General features: G+C 58.4%; 2 protein-coding genes across 9 annotated transcripts; one reads left to right on the forward strand and one right to left on the reverse strand.

The window, feature by feature from the left end:
- The first annotated feature begins 887 nt into the window (after nucleotides 1-887).
- Nucleotides 888-12,018, forward strand: MICAL1 (microtubule associated monooxygenase, calponin and LIM domain containing 1). 4 transcript variants are annotated; one of them, XM_046904145.1, is made up of 25 exons: nucleotides 888-1,160; nucleotides 3,575-3,740; nucleotides 3,818-4,079; nucleotides 4,788-4,995; nucleotides 5,070-5,186; nucleotides 5,259-5,513; nucleotides 5,733-5,833; nucleotides 5,916-6,173; nucleotides 6,536-6,651; nucleotides 6,743-6,869; nucleotides 7,207-7,279; nucleotides 7,656-7,806; nucleotides 7,875-8,065; nucleotides 8,167-8,276; nucleotides 8,356-8,409; nucleotides 8,494-8,571; nucleotides 8,841-9,009; nucleotides 9,103-9,209; nucleotides 9,301-9,784; nucleotides 9,866-9,936; nucleotides 10,033-10,131; nucleotides 10,231-10,324; nucleotides 10,400-10,499; nucleotides 10,580-10,653; nucleotides 10,743-12,018. In XM_046904145.1, exons 3-25 carry the CDS (start codon nucleotides 3,819-3,821, stop codon nucleotides 10,871-10,873), a joined length of 3,429 nt encoding a protein of 1,142 aa, XP_046760101.1. In that variant the 5' UTR covers nucleotides 888-1,160; nucleotides 3,575-3,740; nucleotide 3,818; the 3' UTR covers nucleotides 10,874-12,018. The 4 variants fall into 4 exon arrangements, 3 of the variants coding, with proteins under 3 accessions (XP_046760101.1, XP_046760102.1, NP_001026747.1); XM_046904146.1 differs by lacking the exon at nucleotides 3,575-3,740 and having other exon boundaries at nucleotides 9,301-9,460; nucleotides 9,647-9,784; NM_001031576.3 differs by lacking the exon at nucleotides 3,575-3,740.
- Nucleotides 12,019-12,020: 2 nt separating this feature from the next.
- On the reverse strand, nucleotides 12,021-15,442 carry SMPD2 (sphingomyelin phosphodiesterase 2). Of its 5 annotated transcripts, none has more exons than XM_001232515.7 (11): nucleotides 15,348-15,442; nucleotides 14,709-14,790; nucleotides 14,217-14,313; nucleotides 14,055-14,131; nucleotides 13,898-13,991; nucleotides 13,723-13,812; nucleotides 13,390-13,472; nucleotides 13,160-13,292; nucleotides 12,972-13,076; nucleotides 12,747-12,903; nucleotides 12,021-12,427 (listed from the first exon to the last, which is right to left on the reverse strand). In XM_001232515.7, the coding sequence occupies exons 2-11, from the start codon at nucleotides 14,756-14,758 to the stop codon at nucleotides 12,081-12,083; spliced, it is 1,233 nt and encodes a 410-aa protein (XP_001232516.1). In that variant the 5' UTR covers nucleotides 14,759-14,790; nucleotides 15,348-15,442; the 3' UTR covers nucleotides 12,021-12,080. The 5 variants fall into 5 exon arrangements, with proteins under 5 accessions (XP_001232516.1, XP_046760149.1, XP_015154246.1 ...); XM_046904193.1 differs by having other exon boundaries at nucleotides 14,217-14,331; XM_015298760.4 differs by having other exon boundaries at nucleotides 14,709-14,803.
- Nucleotides 15,443-16,152: the final 710 nt, after the last annotated feature.

Raw genomic sequence — 16,152 nt, forward strand, 5'->3', positions numbered from 1 at the left:
CCACGACCAACATGGATTTACTTTAGGGCTGTGTCCCAGGTATGCTCCCTTTGTCCTTGCACTGTAGGGAATGCCACCACCTTTCCCTGCATCCTCAACCCTGGCATGGGCACACAGGGAGAGGAAGGATCTGTACCTCCGGTTCCCTTTCTGCCTTAATTAAGATCTAATGCTAATTCACTGCCTCTGTCCCCCCGAGGGACAGACCTACATCAGGAAGGAGCTGATTAGCACTTAGCCCTCTATGTAGCAGCACAAAGTGCTCACAGAGGGAGCTGTCAGAAGCAGCTCTATGGCTGGGACCAGTACCAGTTCTGCACAGACACTTCATTTCCACATCCACACCTCCAAAACATGGGTGGGCTCTGGGGGTTTTGCATGGAGCTGGGGGACTCCAGCTAGCCCAGCCAAGCTGTGGGGCCATGGGTGAGGGTCCTGTTGTGGAACTCCTGGGAAGGACCCAAGGAGGGATGGAGGCACTGGGACACCTGTCCCCTCTTGCCACACATGACTCACAGTCCCTATGTGCTTCCTCGCCCCATGTCCCTGAGTCACCGCAGCCTCGTGGCAGGTTGTCACCGTGTGTCACCGCTCCACCAGCCCCATACCAAGGACATGGGGTGAGCAGGCAGCAGCACCCCAAAGATTTCACTGCTGGGAAATCCTAAAATCCATCCAGTCAGGGTCAATCTCTGGGGAGTGGGCAGCTCCATCCCCCTGTGGACCTTCAGCTAAGGTGGAAGTGCTGTCCCAAAATTTTCCACGAGCGTGGCACTGCTTGGGGACACTATTGGCTCATTTAGAGACCGGGGCTGAGAAAATCCCTCCCGCCCAGGGCAGGACCTGGCCGCTGGGCCCTATTTCTGGGGGTGGGGAGGAAGCACAGCACAGAAAGCAAAGCGCTTCGTTTCATCACCGCTCTCCAAAACCACGACTGCAGCACAATTTGTGGCAGCGCAAAACGGATCAGACCCGGAGACAGCCCTGCCCCCTCTGCTAGGATCCCAGCACCGCCTTCCAGCAGGAAAGGAGTCAAGGAGAGGAAAGGAGGAGAATCAGAAGGAAAGAAGCCGGGAGGAGTTAAACCGAGTGGCCGGAGCCCGTTTTAGCCCGCATCCAGCTCCATCCCTGCGCTGGTCCCCCACTGTGCAGACCTGAAGGTGAGTGGGAGGGGATGGGCAGAGCATCCCTGGTGGGTGGGGGGATGTAGGTGTCACACTGCTGTCCTTCCGACCCCTCCTCCCCCCCCCCCCCTCCCCAGCTCTGTGTCCTGCTCCAAGGAGAATGTGGGTGAAAGGGGGACCGCGTTGTGTGAGAAGCCGAGATTGCTTCGGTTTCATGCAGTGCAAGTTGCTGAAGCCCTGGGGGTTATTTTGGGATGCGGAGCTGCTGGAGTCTCCCCTTGGTCTTCGTTTTGCCAACCCCTACATTCTGCTCCCACCAGGACTAAGAGAAAAGGGAGTAGTCCCCTCATCCTGCACTCTTTTCCCACCAGTACTCCCAGTACCAAGTGGAATGGAGTAAGAAGAGCTTTGCAAAGGGAGAGGCTTATCTGCATCCTGGCCCCTTGCTTGGTGCGGGGGGAAGATGCTCAGTTGGTGTGCAGGAGCCCCCGGGACATTTTGCCAATTGAACTTGGGGTTTGCAAGTCTGCTGTCCCTCCAGGGTACCTCTGTTGCAGAGCAGCACTGCTGGGCATCCCCCCCCCCCCCACCCCACCTCAGGCAGTGGGAGCCCAGAAGGGAGGACACTAGGTTATTTTTGCCTGCAGCCATCTCAGCCCCAGCCCAAGCAAGAGCAGCTTCTTGGTAGCACTACCAGTGCAAAACAGCATCAGACAAGGAACAGAGCTGTCCCCATTCCCTTGGCTGCAGTGACCTCTGTGCAGCCTGAGGGGCTGGTGCTGAGTGGGGGGCATGGCTGAGCCCCATGAGCTCAGATGACATTTGGGGGTGCTGACGTCCCTGAGTGTTGTCTTCATCCTGAGTTCTCAGGGATGTGGTCAGGATGTGGTTTATGGATCCTCTGTGCAGAACAACCCCACAATGCACCAGAGAAGTGCTCACTTCCACTGCAAGTGGCTAAGACCCCCGCAGGGTCTGCACAAGGTTGCTGCATCCCAAGGGGGTTTGATACACACTTTTACAAACCCTTGGCAGAGAACACCCTGCCTGGATGGCAGTCCCGTGCTGCCTGGCCTGTGGGCTCTCTGAGCTGATCCCAGTCTATGCTGGGAGCATGCACATCAGAAGGGAGAGGCCCAGCTGCCAAGCTGTGCTGCTGGAAGGCCTCCCAGCCTGCATTTGTTCTGTGTCCTTCCCCACCCTGTTTCCACGTGCCAGAGGATGTGAACTTACCAGCAGTGCTGCACCCTTGGGGCTGCTTCCCCTCTGCATCCCCATGGATTGGGACAAGGGGAAAGCCCATCAGCACAACTGGGCATCCCCACTCCAGGGTTGCTTTACATGCACTGGTGCTGGATGATTTCCCTATAAGCTTCATTTCTGCAGCTGCTCCAACCAGAGTTGTCCTGGGCCGAGTCAGGGCTGGCTACAAACCCACCTCCTCCCTCCACCTTTATGGGAAGAAATACACAAAGCATTTGTGATTTCATCTGGGGAGTGCAGAGGTGGGGGCTCAGTGCCTTGCCCCCCCTTTGCTGGCAGCAAATCTGCAGGAGCTGAGCAGCCAGAGTGGACTACTGCTAAAAGCTGTCGTTGTGATGGGGTTCAAGCATGCCAAAGGGGACATGGAGTGCCAGCATGAGCATCATTTCCATAGGAAACTCAAAGTAACATAGAGCTTGTTGTTCTGCCTCCTTGCTGAGCCAAAGCACTGCAGTGGAATGCTGCCCTGGCATGGGGCACAGCCCTGGCCCCACAGCACTGGCTGTGGGCAGGATGCCTCAGTTTCCCCAGGCTCTTCAAATAATTGTTTCCCACTGGTAAGGCTGGAGAGCTTCAGGGAGCTGGGGTGCAGCGCAAGGGCAAAGCTCAGTGTTCAAAGAGAGGAACAGAGGAGCTGAGGAGCAGTGCAGCAGGATGAGACTTCCACCATGCTGCTCCTCCTGCCAGGTTGGGAGCATCCCCCAGCCCCATGGTTCAGAGCTGGATGGAAAGGGCACAGCTTGGTGCTAGGTGTGGTACAGGACAGCAGTGTGGTGCCACCAGGTCTGGGGAGAGGTGCGTGGAGATAGGCGAGCAAGTATTGGGCAGGTGCTGAGCAAGGGCAGGGTTTGGGGGAGCTCTACACCCCAGCTCTGGTGGAACTCTCCCTGCATGCTGCCAGGGCTGTCTGTTTCATCTGGTTATTTTTTGTTTTCCCCACATTGCTTCCTCTGTGCTGCTGCTCTCTGGCTGCCTCCAGGCTGGCAGCTTCCACTTTGCTCGGATGTCGCAGAGCAAATTCTGCTCTCAAACCAGAGCAGTGGGGTCCTGCCCCTTCCTGCCCCACACTGGCTGCACAGCATTAGTTTTACTTGGGGCACTGTGGTTTGTCCCTGCAGCTGGGGCCCCAACAGCAAGAGGAAGGAAGCGGTATCTTTGCTCCAAAACAGTTCTCTCACTCGCTGCAGGTATGCACAGCACAAAGGAAGCTGCAGCCGTCCCCTTCCCTGACGTCACCCTGCACTGTGACACCGTGGCTCACTGGGTGCAGCCGGAAAGGGCCCTGATTTTAGTGTCACCGTCACACAGATTGCTGCACCCTGCGCTGCAAAAAACCTCACGCTGAGACCCCAGGTCCTGCAGCATCCCTATGGGGATGGACTGGAGGATGGCACTTGGAGGTCCTCTTCTTATCCCTGCTGTTCCCCCAGGATGAGTGCACCCGATGAGGAGCCGGCCAACCCAGCCCACGCACTATTTGAGCACTTCATACGCGCCAGGCAGTGCCAGGAGGTACTGAGCTGCTTTGCGGAGCTGTGCCATCAGCTGGGGCTGCGGGGCAATGGGCTGCAGCTGTACCACAGCCTCAAGGCTGCCCTCAACTTTTGGAGTGCCAAGGCTCTGTGGATCAAGCTGGATAAGAAAGCAGGACACAAGGACTATGACCAGGGCACTGCCTGCGCCAGCACCAAGGTACAGGTGGCTGTGGGATGTGAGGTTGGGTCCCCATGCTGTGTCTGCGGAGGGGGAGCATCCATTGGAATGCCCTTGGAGGAGAATGTGGGATGTGCCAGTTGGGATGGCAATGGGGTTTAATGTCTCGAAGTGGGTTGATGTGTTAATTAGCCCCCATGCCCTCCCGTGGCATGAAGCCACCATGGTGCTGCTCAGTTGGCAGTGTCCATCCTATCCCCACTGCGGGGACTGCAAAAGGGTGGAGGGACATAGTGACCCAAACACCACGTATGCCCCTGGGGCTGGGGACCTCGATTCTGTCCCTCATCTCCCAGCTGTCATCTCTCCTCCCCGCTGTCACTTCCTGCCTGGCAGCAGTTCGAAGTTCAGTCTCATAACTGAGTCTGCTACCAGTGAAACTTCCCCATCTGCAGCAAAGGGGAAGTGTGTGCACCTTATCTCGCCTGGCGCTTAATTGCTGCCATTGCTGTGACACCAAGGCAAGACTCAGCCTGAAGGGAGGTGGAGGTCACTCCACAGGGCACCCTTTTTGCAGCACAAGGAGGAAGGAGGGGAGTGGGAAGGGATGGAGCAAAGGTTTATGGTGGATTAGGGTGAGACTAGCCTTGAGCCTAATGTAACACCATGGGGATGACACATTGCGGGGACGTCACATCATGGGGATGTCACAGCATGGGGACATCACACTATCTGTCCCCTCTGCAGTGTCTGGTGGTGGGTGCTGGTCCCTGTGGGCTGCGCACTGCCATCGAGCTGGCACTGCTGGGCGCCCGTGTCGTGGTGCTGGAGAAGCGTGACTCCTTCTCCCGTAACAATGTGCTGCACCTCTGGCCCTTCACCATCCATGATCTGCGGGCACTGGGTGCCAAGAAGTTCTACGGGCGCTTCTGCACTGGCACACTGGACCACATCAGTGAGTGATTTGGGTGCACCCCAGAGTTGTGCAGGTAGTGCAGCTCTCATTACTTCCCCTGTGTCCCCTTGTAGGTATCCGGCAGCTGCAGCTCATCCTGCTGAAGGTGGCCCTATTGCTGGGTGTGGAGGTACATACCAAGGTTCAGTTTAAAGGCCTTCATCCCCCCACAGGCAAAGCAGCTGGACAGGGTAAGGCATGGCTGTAGGGTTGGTGGCATCTTGGGGACACAAGCAGACCCCAGTGACTCCCCTGTCCCGCAGGCGGCTGGCGGGCTGTGCTGCAGCCCAGCTCCTCTCCCCTCAGCCACTATGAGTTTGATGTCCTCATCTCGGCTGGGGGAGGCAAGTTTGTCCCTGAAGATTTCAAGCGGAAGGAGATGAGAGGCAAGCTGGCCATTGGCATCACCACCAACTTCATCAACCGCCACAGCCGGGCGGAGGTGGAGGTGGCTGAGATCAGCGGCGTGGCCCGGATCTACAACCAGAAGTTCTTCCAAAACCTCTACAACAAAACAGGTCAGTGGTCCTGAGTCAGTGGGGGGGTCCCAAGGTGTGCACTCTATTGTGGGTGCATGTCCCCACATGGTCACCACACTGGTGGGGACATGCGGCGGTCCCATATAGCTCATGGGTTCTGCTCCAGATATGCACCCTGTGGTGGGTGCATATCCCCACACAGTGATCCTATTGGTGGGGACGACTGGTAGCTCAGCTCAGCTCCTTCCTCATCACCAGGGATTGATCTGGAGAACATCGTCTACTACAAGGATGATACGCACTACTTTGTCATGACAGCCAAGAAGCAGAGCTTGCTGAAGAAGGGTGTCATCCTGGAGGTGAGGCAAGTGGGTTTGTCCCACCACCAGGATGGGGACAAATGCCACCTCCCATCCTGGTTGGACCCACCTATCCCTGTAGGACAAAGCGGACATTGAGAGCCTCCTGTCCCCAGACAACGTGAACCGGGATGCACTGCTCAGCTACGCCAAGGAGGCCGCCAACTTCTCCACCAACTACTGCTTGCCTGAGCTGGAGTTTGCCCTCAACCATCGCAACCAGCCAGATGTCGACATGTTTGACTTCACCTGCATGACACGCTCTGAGAATGCAGCACTGGTGCGGGAGCACAATGGGGCACGTCTACTGCTGGGGCTGGTGGGCGACTGCCTGGTGGAGGTGAGCACTGTGACTCAGTTTCCCCATCCCTGAGCTGCTCAGTGCACCCTATCCCCATGGACACATACTCAAATTGCTGGTAGCAGGATGCTTTGATGGGGATGGCTTATCCCTTCTCTATACCCACTGGAGATGGTTGGGATGCAGCCCAGTTCCTCCTAGCGTGCAGCAGTGTCTGTGCAGCCATGGAGCTGGGGAGGAGATGTCTGTCTTTCCCTCTGTCCACAACTCGCCACCTCTCCCTGCTTTCATCTCCATCCAAGCCTGGCTGCTCCTTGCCTCCTCCCAGGCACCCCAACTGGACACACAGCTCCATCCCCATCCCCATCCCTGTCCCCAGCCCTTTACGTTTCTCTCCACAGCCCTTCTGGCCTCTGGGCACCGGTGTGGCTCGGGGCTTCCTGGCTGCCTTCGATGCGGCGTGGATGGTGCGGCGCTGGGCAGCTGGGACCCCTCCTCTAGAGGTGTTGGCAGAGAGGTGAGAGTCCACCCTGGAATGGCTGTGCTTTCAGTGTGGTGGGGAGGTGTGAGGGTGGATGTGACACCCAGCACCATCCCCTTGTGCCCAGGGAGAGCATCTACCAGCATCTGTCACAGACTTCTCCAGACAACACCAACAAGAACATCACACAGTACAGCATCGACCCCACCACACGCTACCCCAACCTCAACCTGCAGGCTATCAGACCCAGCCAGGTATAGGCCTGAAGTACAGGTGCAGAGCATCAGCTCTCTACTTCCCAGCCCAGGGGTGTCCTGCTTGGGTAGGAGAGACAGCAGCTATCCAGCTTGGTGCCCATCAATGAGGTGGCACACTGTTGTGTGCCACCAGTTGATATGGTCCCCTGCTTAACTGGCATGGTCCACTGCCCCCCACGGGTGTGAAATCACAGCTGTAAGTCCCCAGGGTATGCAATGCATGTCCTATGGCAGCCGTGGGGGGGGAGGGGGGGGAGGGGTGTCCCCTTTGCCAATGCCAGCTCTGATGGCACTGGTTGGATGCAGTTGATGACCTGAGCGCGCCCCCTGGCAGGTCCGAGACTTCTACCTCGTGGGCAAGGTGGAAGTGGATCACGAGAAAAAGACCGACAACAGGCTCAGCACCGGTAGGAGTGGCCTCATGGTCCTCCCACCTCCAGAATCCCCCCTGCAGGCCACAGCAGGGTGGCTTCTGCCCTGATTTCCTTCCCCACCCCCTCATTCTGAAACCCCAGCATACAGGCACTGCACTCCTCCCAGCAACGTCTGCGTCCCCATCCCATTCCCTATTACACAGCCCCCATGGGGACACAGCTCCCATCCCACTGCTTTCTTATGGGGGTGTTTGTTTCCCTTCTCCTGATGCTTTCTCATCCCACTGATTGAGCTCTGGGGGACACTGCATGATGAAGTCCCCACCTAAAGCATGATGCCATGGGCAGGGGACCTCTAGGGGGGTGTCCTTGGGTTGGGATGGGGACACGTGTGCTGCTGCTTTCCCAGCTGTCTGCGGAGACACCTACAAGGAGCTGCTGCGCTGGTGCCAGGATAGCACGGTTGGCTATCACGGGGTGGAGGTGACTGACTTTACGTCCTCCTGGACCAGTGGTTTGGCTCTCTGTGCCCTCATCCATCGATTCCGTCCCCATTTGGTGTAAGTGAGCAGCTCCAGATACCCCCACCATACAGCACCCACCCTGACATCATGCACCCTCCCTGCAGGGATTTCGATGCCATGGACCCACAGGACCCCATACGCACCCACCAGCTGATGCTGGACGTGGCAGAGCAGGAGCTGGGCATCCAACCCATCCTCTCCAGTGCTGAGATGGCCTCAATGGCTGAGCCCAACCGCCTGGGGCTCATCACCTACCTCAGCCAGTTCTATGAAGCATTCAAGCCTCCTCCTCCAGGTGTGAATTGTGGGGTGGGTTATCCCACCCTGAGCCCCTCATGGGGCCAGCTGGGTGCTTCCCATTCACATACTCATTATGTCCCCGGCCCCTCTGTGCAGCATCAGTGGAGCTCAGCAAGAAGCCGCTGTCCCCTTGTGGCACCAAAGGGGCCATCCTCTTTCTCAGCAAGCTGCAGAAGAGCCTCATCCTCACTCACAAGCGCACTCAGGTGAAGACCCCCCTCATTACCCCACACTACTCCCCACAGCCATGCCTCATAACTCTGAGTACCATATTTGCATTGGCAGGCCAGTGTGCAGAAGGATGCTGAGGGCAAGAAGAGCAATAGGGACAGCACGGAGGTGGGTGCCTGCTGAATATCAAAAGGACATTTTGTGGGGTGCAGCCTGTGGGGTGCTGAACCCTGCTTGCTACTGTGCCCTTAGACTGATGAAGTGCCATCTGGAGATACTATGGATGATGACCACGATGCAAAACCTGCTGCCACCATGGACCCCGCACAGGTTGGTCCTTACCTTGTGCTTGAGGGGACTCCTCCTGTGCATGGGGCCAAGCCAAGGGCTGGCACACGAGCTGCGTCAGCGGACGCCCACAGGCTCCCAGCTCCTCCCACAGCATTTCCTGACCTAACTGGTTTTCCGGAGCCAGGCGCTGCAGCTCCCTCCCTCCCTGTGCCAACACTGAGCTCCTCTACAAGAGGAGCCCCCAGCACCACCCAACTGCAAAGGCTGGGTCACCCCACATCACCCTGACCTGTTCTGTCCTCCCACAGACATCAGTTCGCCCAGAGAGCAGTGATGCCTGCTACTTCTGTGCACGCCGCATCTACATTTTGGAACGGGCCAGTGCTGAGGGACTCTTCTTCCACCGCAGCTGCTTCCAGTGCTGGCGCTGTGGGGCCACACTGCGCCTAGGAGACTACGCCTTTGACGAGGAGGACGGTGAGTGTGTCTGGAGACAGGGACTACGGGGGTGGGCGACTCTTCACAGCCTCGTTGCTTCCTCATCGTGTGGGTTTGCACCGTCCTTCCCAGGTCACTTCTATTGCTCACTTCACTTCCCCGACACCCTTAGCATGGAGTTGCCCCCAAGTGAGCCCCCAGTGCTGCTCCCGAACAAACTCTCCATGCTGCCTGATGGGGTAAGTGGCCATGAATGGGGTCAAATAGCGGGAGGGAATGCTTGGGTATGGCCTCACACTCATCACTCCTCTGCTACCCTTCTGGGCCTAGGATGCTGTCACTGACGATGTGCTCTTGGATGCTGGGAGACCCTGTGCATCCCCCGAGCAGGAGGAGCCTGGAACCCCACCCACTTCACCACAGCCACCCAGGGAGCCCAAGATAGAGAAGGGTGTGGGCACTGGTGAAGTGGAGGATGCTGCGGGCACTGGTGAGATGCTGGAGTGGGAGCTGCCGGCTTTGGGGCTGGAGGATGCACTGAAGGAGGATGAGAAGAATGAAAGTCCCAGCACAGAGCCTCAGAAGGCAGTGGAGGATGCTGAAGAGAGTGGTGGCAGGAGGAAGATCATCCTCTCAGACCTGGAGAAGTTCCATCTCTCCTCACTGAACCTCATAGGTGACACAGAGGCTGAGCCTCCCCCCAAGCCAGCACGGCTGCGGCTGCAGGCACCGCTCGAGGCCATGCTGGGTGTGCGGGCACAGGTGGCCTGGGAGGAGGAGGAGAAGGAGGAAGAAGCAGCAGCCATGGAGGAAGGTGGGTGGCTGCTGAGCTGGGCTGAGGGTCCCTCTTGGGCCCCATTGTGCCTCAACTGTTCTGTGCTTTGGCGGGATGCAGATCTGGAAGAGACTGACAGTGAGGAAGAGGAGGAGGAGGAAGGCTCGGACCCGGGCATCACAGGAGAGTCAGTACGTTCAGGCAGTGGCAAACCTGCTGGTCCCACACTGTTCCACATCAAGGCATCAGGTATGGCTCTGCCTCACCCTCCCCATGTCCCTGCACAGAACCTGATTCTGGGGGGCTCGGAGAAGTACCCCACCTGGAAACGCACGCTGAACCGCCATGCACGGGAGGCACAGATGAAGCGGTTCTGCAAAGCCCAGGTAGGGAGCCCAGCTGTAGAAGCCAGGTTCCCATCCCCTTCCTTACCTCATGCACTGGGATGCACTGGCTAACCATTACCCCTCCCCCCCCCCCCACAGGCCATCCAGCGGCGGCTGGAGGAGATAGAGGTGACATTCCGAGAGCTGGAGCAACAGGGTATCAAGCTGGAGAAGTTCCTTCGGGAGGACAGTGGTGAGAATTTGGTATCTGGAGCTCCTCAGTGCCCAAGGAGGGGGCTCACAGCACTCACCCTGCCCTGCCCCGCAGACAGCCCAGCTGACCAGAAGACGCAGTGGATGAACCAGTTGCTTTACCTGGTGCAGAAGAAGAACAGCCTGATGGTGGAGGAGTCAGACCTCATGATCACGTAGGGGTGGGGATTATGCTGCACGGGCCCCCCCCAGGCCCCTGGCCCCATGCTCACTTCTCCCCATTACTTCCCTGCAGAGTGCAGGAGCTGAAGCTGGAGGAGCAGCAGTGGCAGCTGGACCAGGAGCTGCGTTGGTACATAGAGACAGAAGGTAAGCATCTGTGTGTACTGGGGGCAGGGGCTGTGTGTGGTGGGGACCCCCAGCCATGCTGCAGCCCCCCTCCCCCCCTACTCCCACAGAAGCCCTGAAGACCCCTGAGGACCGTGCAGCTGAGCAACAGATCCTGGCTCAGCTGCTGAAGGTGGTGGACAAGCGCAACGCACTCATCCACATGCAGGAGGAGAAGCGGCTCAGTGAGCTGCATCCCTGAAGGATCCTAGTAGGAGGGGAGGGGCTTCTAGCAGTGCCCCCCCCAGGCTGAGCATGACCCCAAGCTGCTTTGCAGGCAGCTGCCATGGCAAAGCTGGGTCCCCGCTTGCTATGGAGGGGGTGACAGCAAGGAGCACCCCTGTTCTGCGGCACAGAGAAGTGCCCCCCATGCCTGGCTGAATTTTGCCTTGGCCTTGTGCTTGCTTGAAAATGAGATTTGCAGGGCACATGAAATACATGGGCTGCTTGGCTCTGCCCAGGATTTGGCAGAGGAGGAAAAAGCCCAACAGGGGAACTGGAGTCTCTCTCACTGCAAGAGATCCCACAACTGTGACCCCTTTGAGGAGGATGCTGCCACAAGGCAAAACTGGCAGCATCGAAAGCTTTTGGTCCTGCAGAACCCCTTGTGCTCAAGATGCTCCACTGCCTTCCTTCGGACAGTGCCTCGGGCCCAGTGTGTGACAGCTCCATGCCCACCAGACCCCAAAGGCTTTGCTCCTGGCAGTGAGAACATGGCCATGGCCACCATGGGCAGGTGGCAGCTTGATGCCAGATGTGGTGGGGCAGCAGCAGGAGCAGCACCTGGAAGCTACTCTGGGACATCCATCCCAACCAAGAACATCCATCCCAGATGGGAACATTCATCCCAGCTGGGGACACCCACCCTAATCAAGGACATCCATCCCAGATGGGAACATCCACCCCAACCCCTGACATCTGGCTCTACAAATGAGGCCACCAGTGGCCAGACCAGACTGAGCCTGTACCTCTGCATCACCACTTTTGGGTGCCACCTCCATATTGTCCCCATCCACCACAGGATACAAGGGTCAAAAACTCCTGTGCAATGTAATGTGGGATGAGGATGTTTCCCCAGCTGCTCTCCTAGTGGATTTTGCCCAGATCTGGCACTATCTGTGACACTGAGGACAAAGAGTGCTGATGGCCATGTCCTCCTTGGCCCTTTGGGGTTTCTCCAATTCCAGTGCCTTTGCATGGACCTTTAAACAGTTCCCAGTTGCTGCAGAGCTGATCTCCACAGTGATGAGATCAGCTTACAGTATGGGAGTCCTGGGTGTGGGATGCTCTACACCTTCCACTCTGCTGCAACCCTCTGCCTTGGAATAAAACCTCCTCAACACATCACAAAGGGTTAAAACACCTCTTTTATTTTCTTCCGGTAAAAAAGGGGTCAGGATGGGGCCAGGTCAGTGGCGGTGGAGAGGCTGTTCCTGCAGCCCCCGCATCGCCATCTCCATCTGCTCCTTGGTGCCCTGCAGCATCTTCACCTCAATGCTGTGGAAGAGGTGGAGGCCAGCAGCAAGGAGGAGGATGGCAAGAGCAAGGAAGGCCAGCAGGGAGAAGGAGAGAGTAGGGAATGGCTTCCCAGCCACCAGCCCTCCCAGCACACCCAGCACTCCCACCGCCTGTAGTAGCAGCAGCAGCATGGCCAGCACTGCCATCCTGCCTGAGGAATAACGCTGCTGCCGTGCTGCCAGCAGCCCCATGCACACCTCTGTCCGTGCCTCACTCAGCACCTCCACCAACGCCGGCACTGTGGGAACGGGGGCTCAGGGGTGACACCCATCCACACCCATTTGGTCCCCATCCAGCATATTCCTGTCAGCTCCCTCCCAAGGGGTGCCATAAAATATCCTCCCCATCTCAAAGCCAGTGGTCAGCAGTATTCCCAGTGCATGCAGGATCCCACTGGTGTCCCCAAACCCATTCCAAGGGGACCCCACTGGTGTCCCCAAACCCATTCCAAGGGGACCCCACTGGTGTCCTCAAACCCATGCCAAGGAGGTCCCACTAGTGTCCCCAAACCTTACTGATCATGCCAAGGGGACCCCAGTGGTGTCCCCAAACCTTACTGGCTGTGCCAATGGTGGCACCCGCTGCCCGTCCCCTCCTCTGGATGCACAGCATTGCCATCACAGCCTCATGGTCTGAATAAGGGATGTCCATTCCTGGGACTGTCCCTGTGGTGGTCCTCAGCTCTTCGCACTTCACTGTGAAGCTGGAGACAGCCTGGGCGAGGGGACATGGGTTCACTGGCTGTCCTCCACCCCATGTGCAGCATGGAGGGACCCTGTCACCTTGTAGAGGATGTAGTCGATGCGGATGCCCAGCGGGAAGGGCTGCAGCTCTGACTTGACAGTGAAGCAGTTATTTGGAATGAGGGTGCAGCCATCCTCGCAGCCCTAAGAACAAGAGCCCTGTGCCATACCCTGGGCAAGGATGGGCACACAGGGCCTGGGAGTGTCCTTGCTGAGCCTCCACTCACCTCGAAGTGCTTCGCCTCCGTGAAGGCATCATGCAGTCCTGTCCAGCCACGTAGAAGCCGGACACCCACGTCTCCAGGGTGCATATTGAGGTCTCCCCCCAGCAGCACCACGTCGGCTGCCTTCGCTGTGTGGCTGCAGGGGCAGGACTGACTCAGCCCTCTGCTTCAGCCCTGGGGGAGGGGGCACCCCCTGGTGCACCCCTCCCACAGTCCCGGCTGCAAGCACTCACCAGATGAACTGTGCCAGTTCCCAAGCTTGCACCACGCGGTGGGGCAGGTAGGCGTCCTTCTCCCGACTGTACTCAGCATGCAGCTGGAAAAGCAGGGGACAAAGCAGCCATGAACCCCTCCTCACAGCACCTATCACGCTTCATGGCTCCCTGCAATGCTTTGGTCCCATGGCTCTGCCTATTAACAGCTTGGGACCTTCACTCCACTGCGCTGCCCAGCTGGGTCACTGTCCCCCCACCCTATGCAATACTAAATCATTGCATTTTAGCAGTGTCCCCAGAAAGGGGACAGCAAAGGAGGGGTGCAGCCACCTGTCCCCTTCAGGTGCTCACGTGGGTGACATAGATGTTGAAGGTGATCTCAGCAATCCTGACAACGACGAGACCCACAGACTTGCCACAGAACCAGTCTCCATGCTGCAGCTGCCAAAGGGGAAGGGAGGAGGCAGGGGCTGGTACAGCTCAGTAGCGCCCTGTGGGCGTCATGTGCCCTCCCCGCCCTACTCACCATATAAGGATAACCATTGAGCGAGTATTGGTAGAGCAGAGTGTCCAGGATGGGGAACTTGGAGAAGACACAGAGGCCACTGCCGATGACACCGCTGCAGGGGGGCACAGTGAATAACCACCTCCCTCTCTCTGGGGAGTGTCCCAGCCCTTCTCACCTTCGGAAATAATGGGAGAAGGGGCAGCAACCACCCAGCTTTGCCTTCAGGTCGCTGTAGTCACGCTCGCTCCATATCTGTGGGACAGTGAGATGGGCTGAGACAGGGTGTGCTCAGTACGTGGGCTGAGACCTGGCATGATCAGCTCATGAGTGAGCTTACCTCCTGCAGCAGGACCAGGTCGAAGCCCTCCTGGCACAGCCGGTCCCCGATGAGGCGGATGCGCTCCTGCCGCTGCTTGCTCAGGTAACGAATGGCCCTAAGCCATGGAGAGGGGCTGGAGATGAGGGCTTGTGGGAACCCAAAATGGGGGGGGAGGGTATGGGGCACAATGCAACTCAGGTGGGGGGGAGATAGGATGGTTGGGTGATGGGGACAATAGGGATGCGCAGGGAGGCTCCTTGAGGATGGCCTGCCCCACCTGCAAGGTGAAGCAGCGCATCCCCAGTTGGGAGGCACATGGGGGGGCTCTTTCCACATGGGAGAATGGAGAGCACAGAGGAACAGGCAAGGAGTGGGACAAAGCCCAGCTGAGTGCCCTGCCCCCTGTTTGGGCTGTGAAAACAGTGTGATCCCACAACGAAGGGGGCATGAAGGCGGCTCCCTTAGGGCAGATGTTTCCACACACACAGCCTCAACAGGCTCAGCACCCACCAGCAGTTGAGGTCGAAGACACGGAGCCGCAGTGCAGGGTCCTTCTCCATTGCCCAGCAGCAGTAGCACACAGGGGGGGGTCCTGCAGTGAGCAGCTTTGGGGTGACAGAGCCACACAGGAGGGCACAATGCTCAGCCTGCCCCCAGCTCTCCCCCCTTTCTCCCCATGAACCTCAAATTGCCCCAAAATAGGGAGCCAACCGCCCAAACCCCTTCTGTGCTGATGGGGACTAGGTGGGCGCTGAAAGGGTTGGGGGCAGGGATGGAGCACCTCCCTATATCGAGTTGTGGTCGCTGGACTTGAACTGCTGTGTGACAGCACGGCCCCAGTCACGAGAACAGTTATGGAGAGCTCTGGGGAACGGACCCTGACTCGAACCCAACTCTACCGTCCCACTGCGCGTCACACAAAGGAGTTTTAAAAATTGGAAAGAAAAAAAAAAAAAGAAAAGAGCCACGCGCGCGTCCCCCGCCGCCGCGCTGGGCGCCTGGCCCGGCCCGGAGCTCCCACTCGAGCTCTCACCGAACTCTCAGCCCGGGCCGATGCCACTCGGACGTCGGCGGAATCGGGACGCGGAGCAACAAGTGGGAGCGGAGCAGCGCGCGGAGCCGGAGCGCGGCGCAAAATCGAGAGCGCACCTGGTGTGTGTGCCGGTCCAGCTGCGGTCCGGCTGCGGTGCCGTGCAGATTGAGGTCCGGCTGCGGTGCGGTGCCGCGGGACTACGATTCCCGGCAATCAGCAGTGCGGAACGGGAAGTGGAAGGCAGCAGGGAGCGGCCCCGGGAGGGCAGTGCGCAGCGATGCGGGGGGGGGGGGGGGGGGGGGGGGGGGGGGGGGGGGGGAGTTGGGGGTTGTGCGTGGAGTTGCGGAGTCCCGCAGCCGCCCAGCGCAGTGCCCCGCACCGCTGCAGACCGCCTTGGGGTGCTGCTTCCCCGCTGCTCCCTGCAGCCCAGTACTCTTTTTGGGTCCAGCGTGCAAGCTGAGCTGGGTGAAGTAGAAATAAGTATCTCAGGTGACTTCATGCCACGCTGAACGGTTTAGCTTGCAGAAAGAGTAAGACTGCTGGAAAAATGGCCTCTGGGTCACCTTGTGATGGGAGAGGATCGAGTGTTAAGCAGCCACGGGAGTGAAATCAAAGCTGTAAGGAGCAATTGTTATTGACAGCACACACTCAGCCCTCCAGTGCCTGATGCTGGCACAAGGCAGGCTGCAACCCCTCAAATATGGGTCAGTGAACCCGGAGATGCTGCAGGGCTTCTCCCTCCAGCCTGGGGGACAGGGCAGGGAGAGAGAGTGGGAACAGGAGAAGGCCAACCCAGCAGGCAGCCATCCAACCCTGCAAACCCATCACCAATCCATGCAACACTACAAACTCATTATCAACCCTGCAAACCCATCCACTTCTACAAACCTATCACAGCTCATTCAACCCTACAAACCACAG

Source organism: Gallus gallus, chromosome 26 (assembly GCF_016699485.2).
Source record: "Gallus gallus isolate bGalGal1 chromosome 26, bGalGal1.mat.broiler.GRCg7b, whole genome shotgun sequence".
NCBI classification, from domain to species: Eukaryota; Metazoa; Chordata; class Aves; order Galliformes; family Phasianidae; genus Gallus; species Gallus gallus.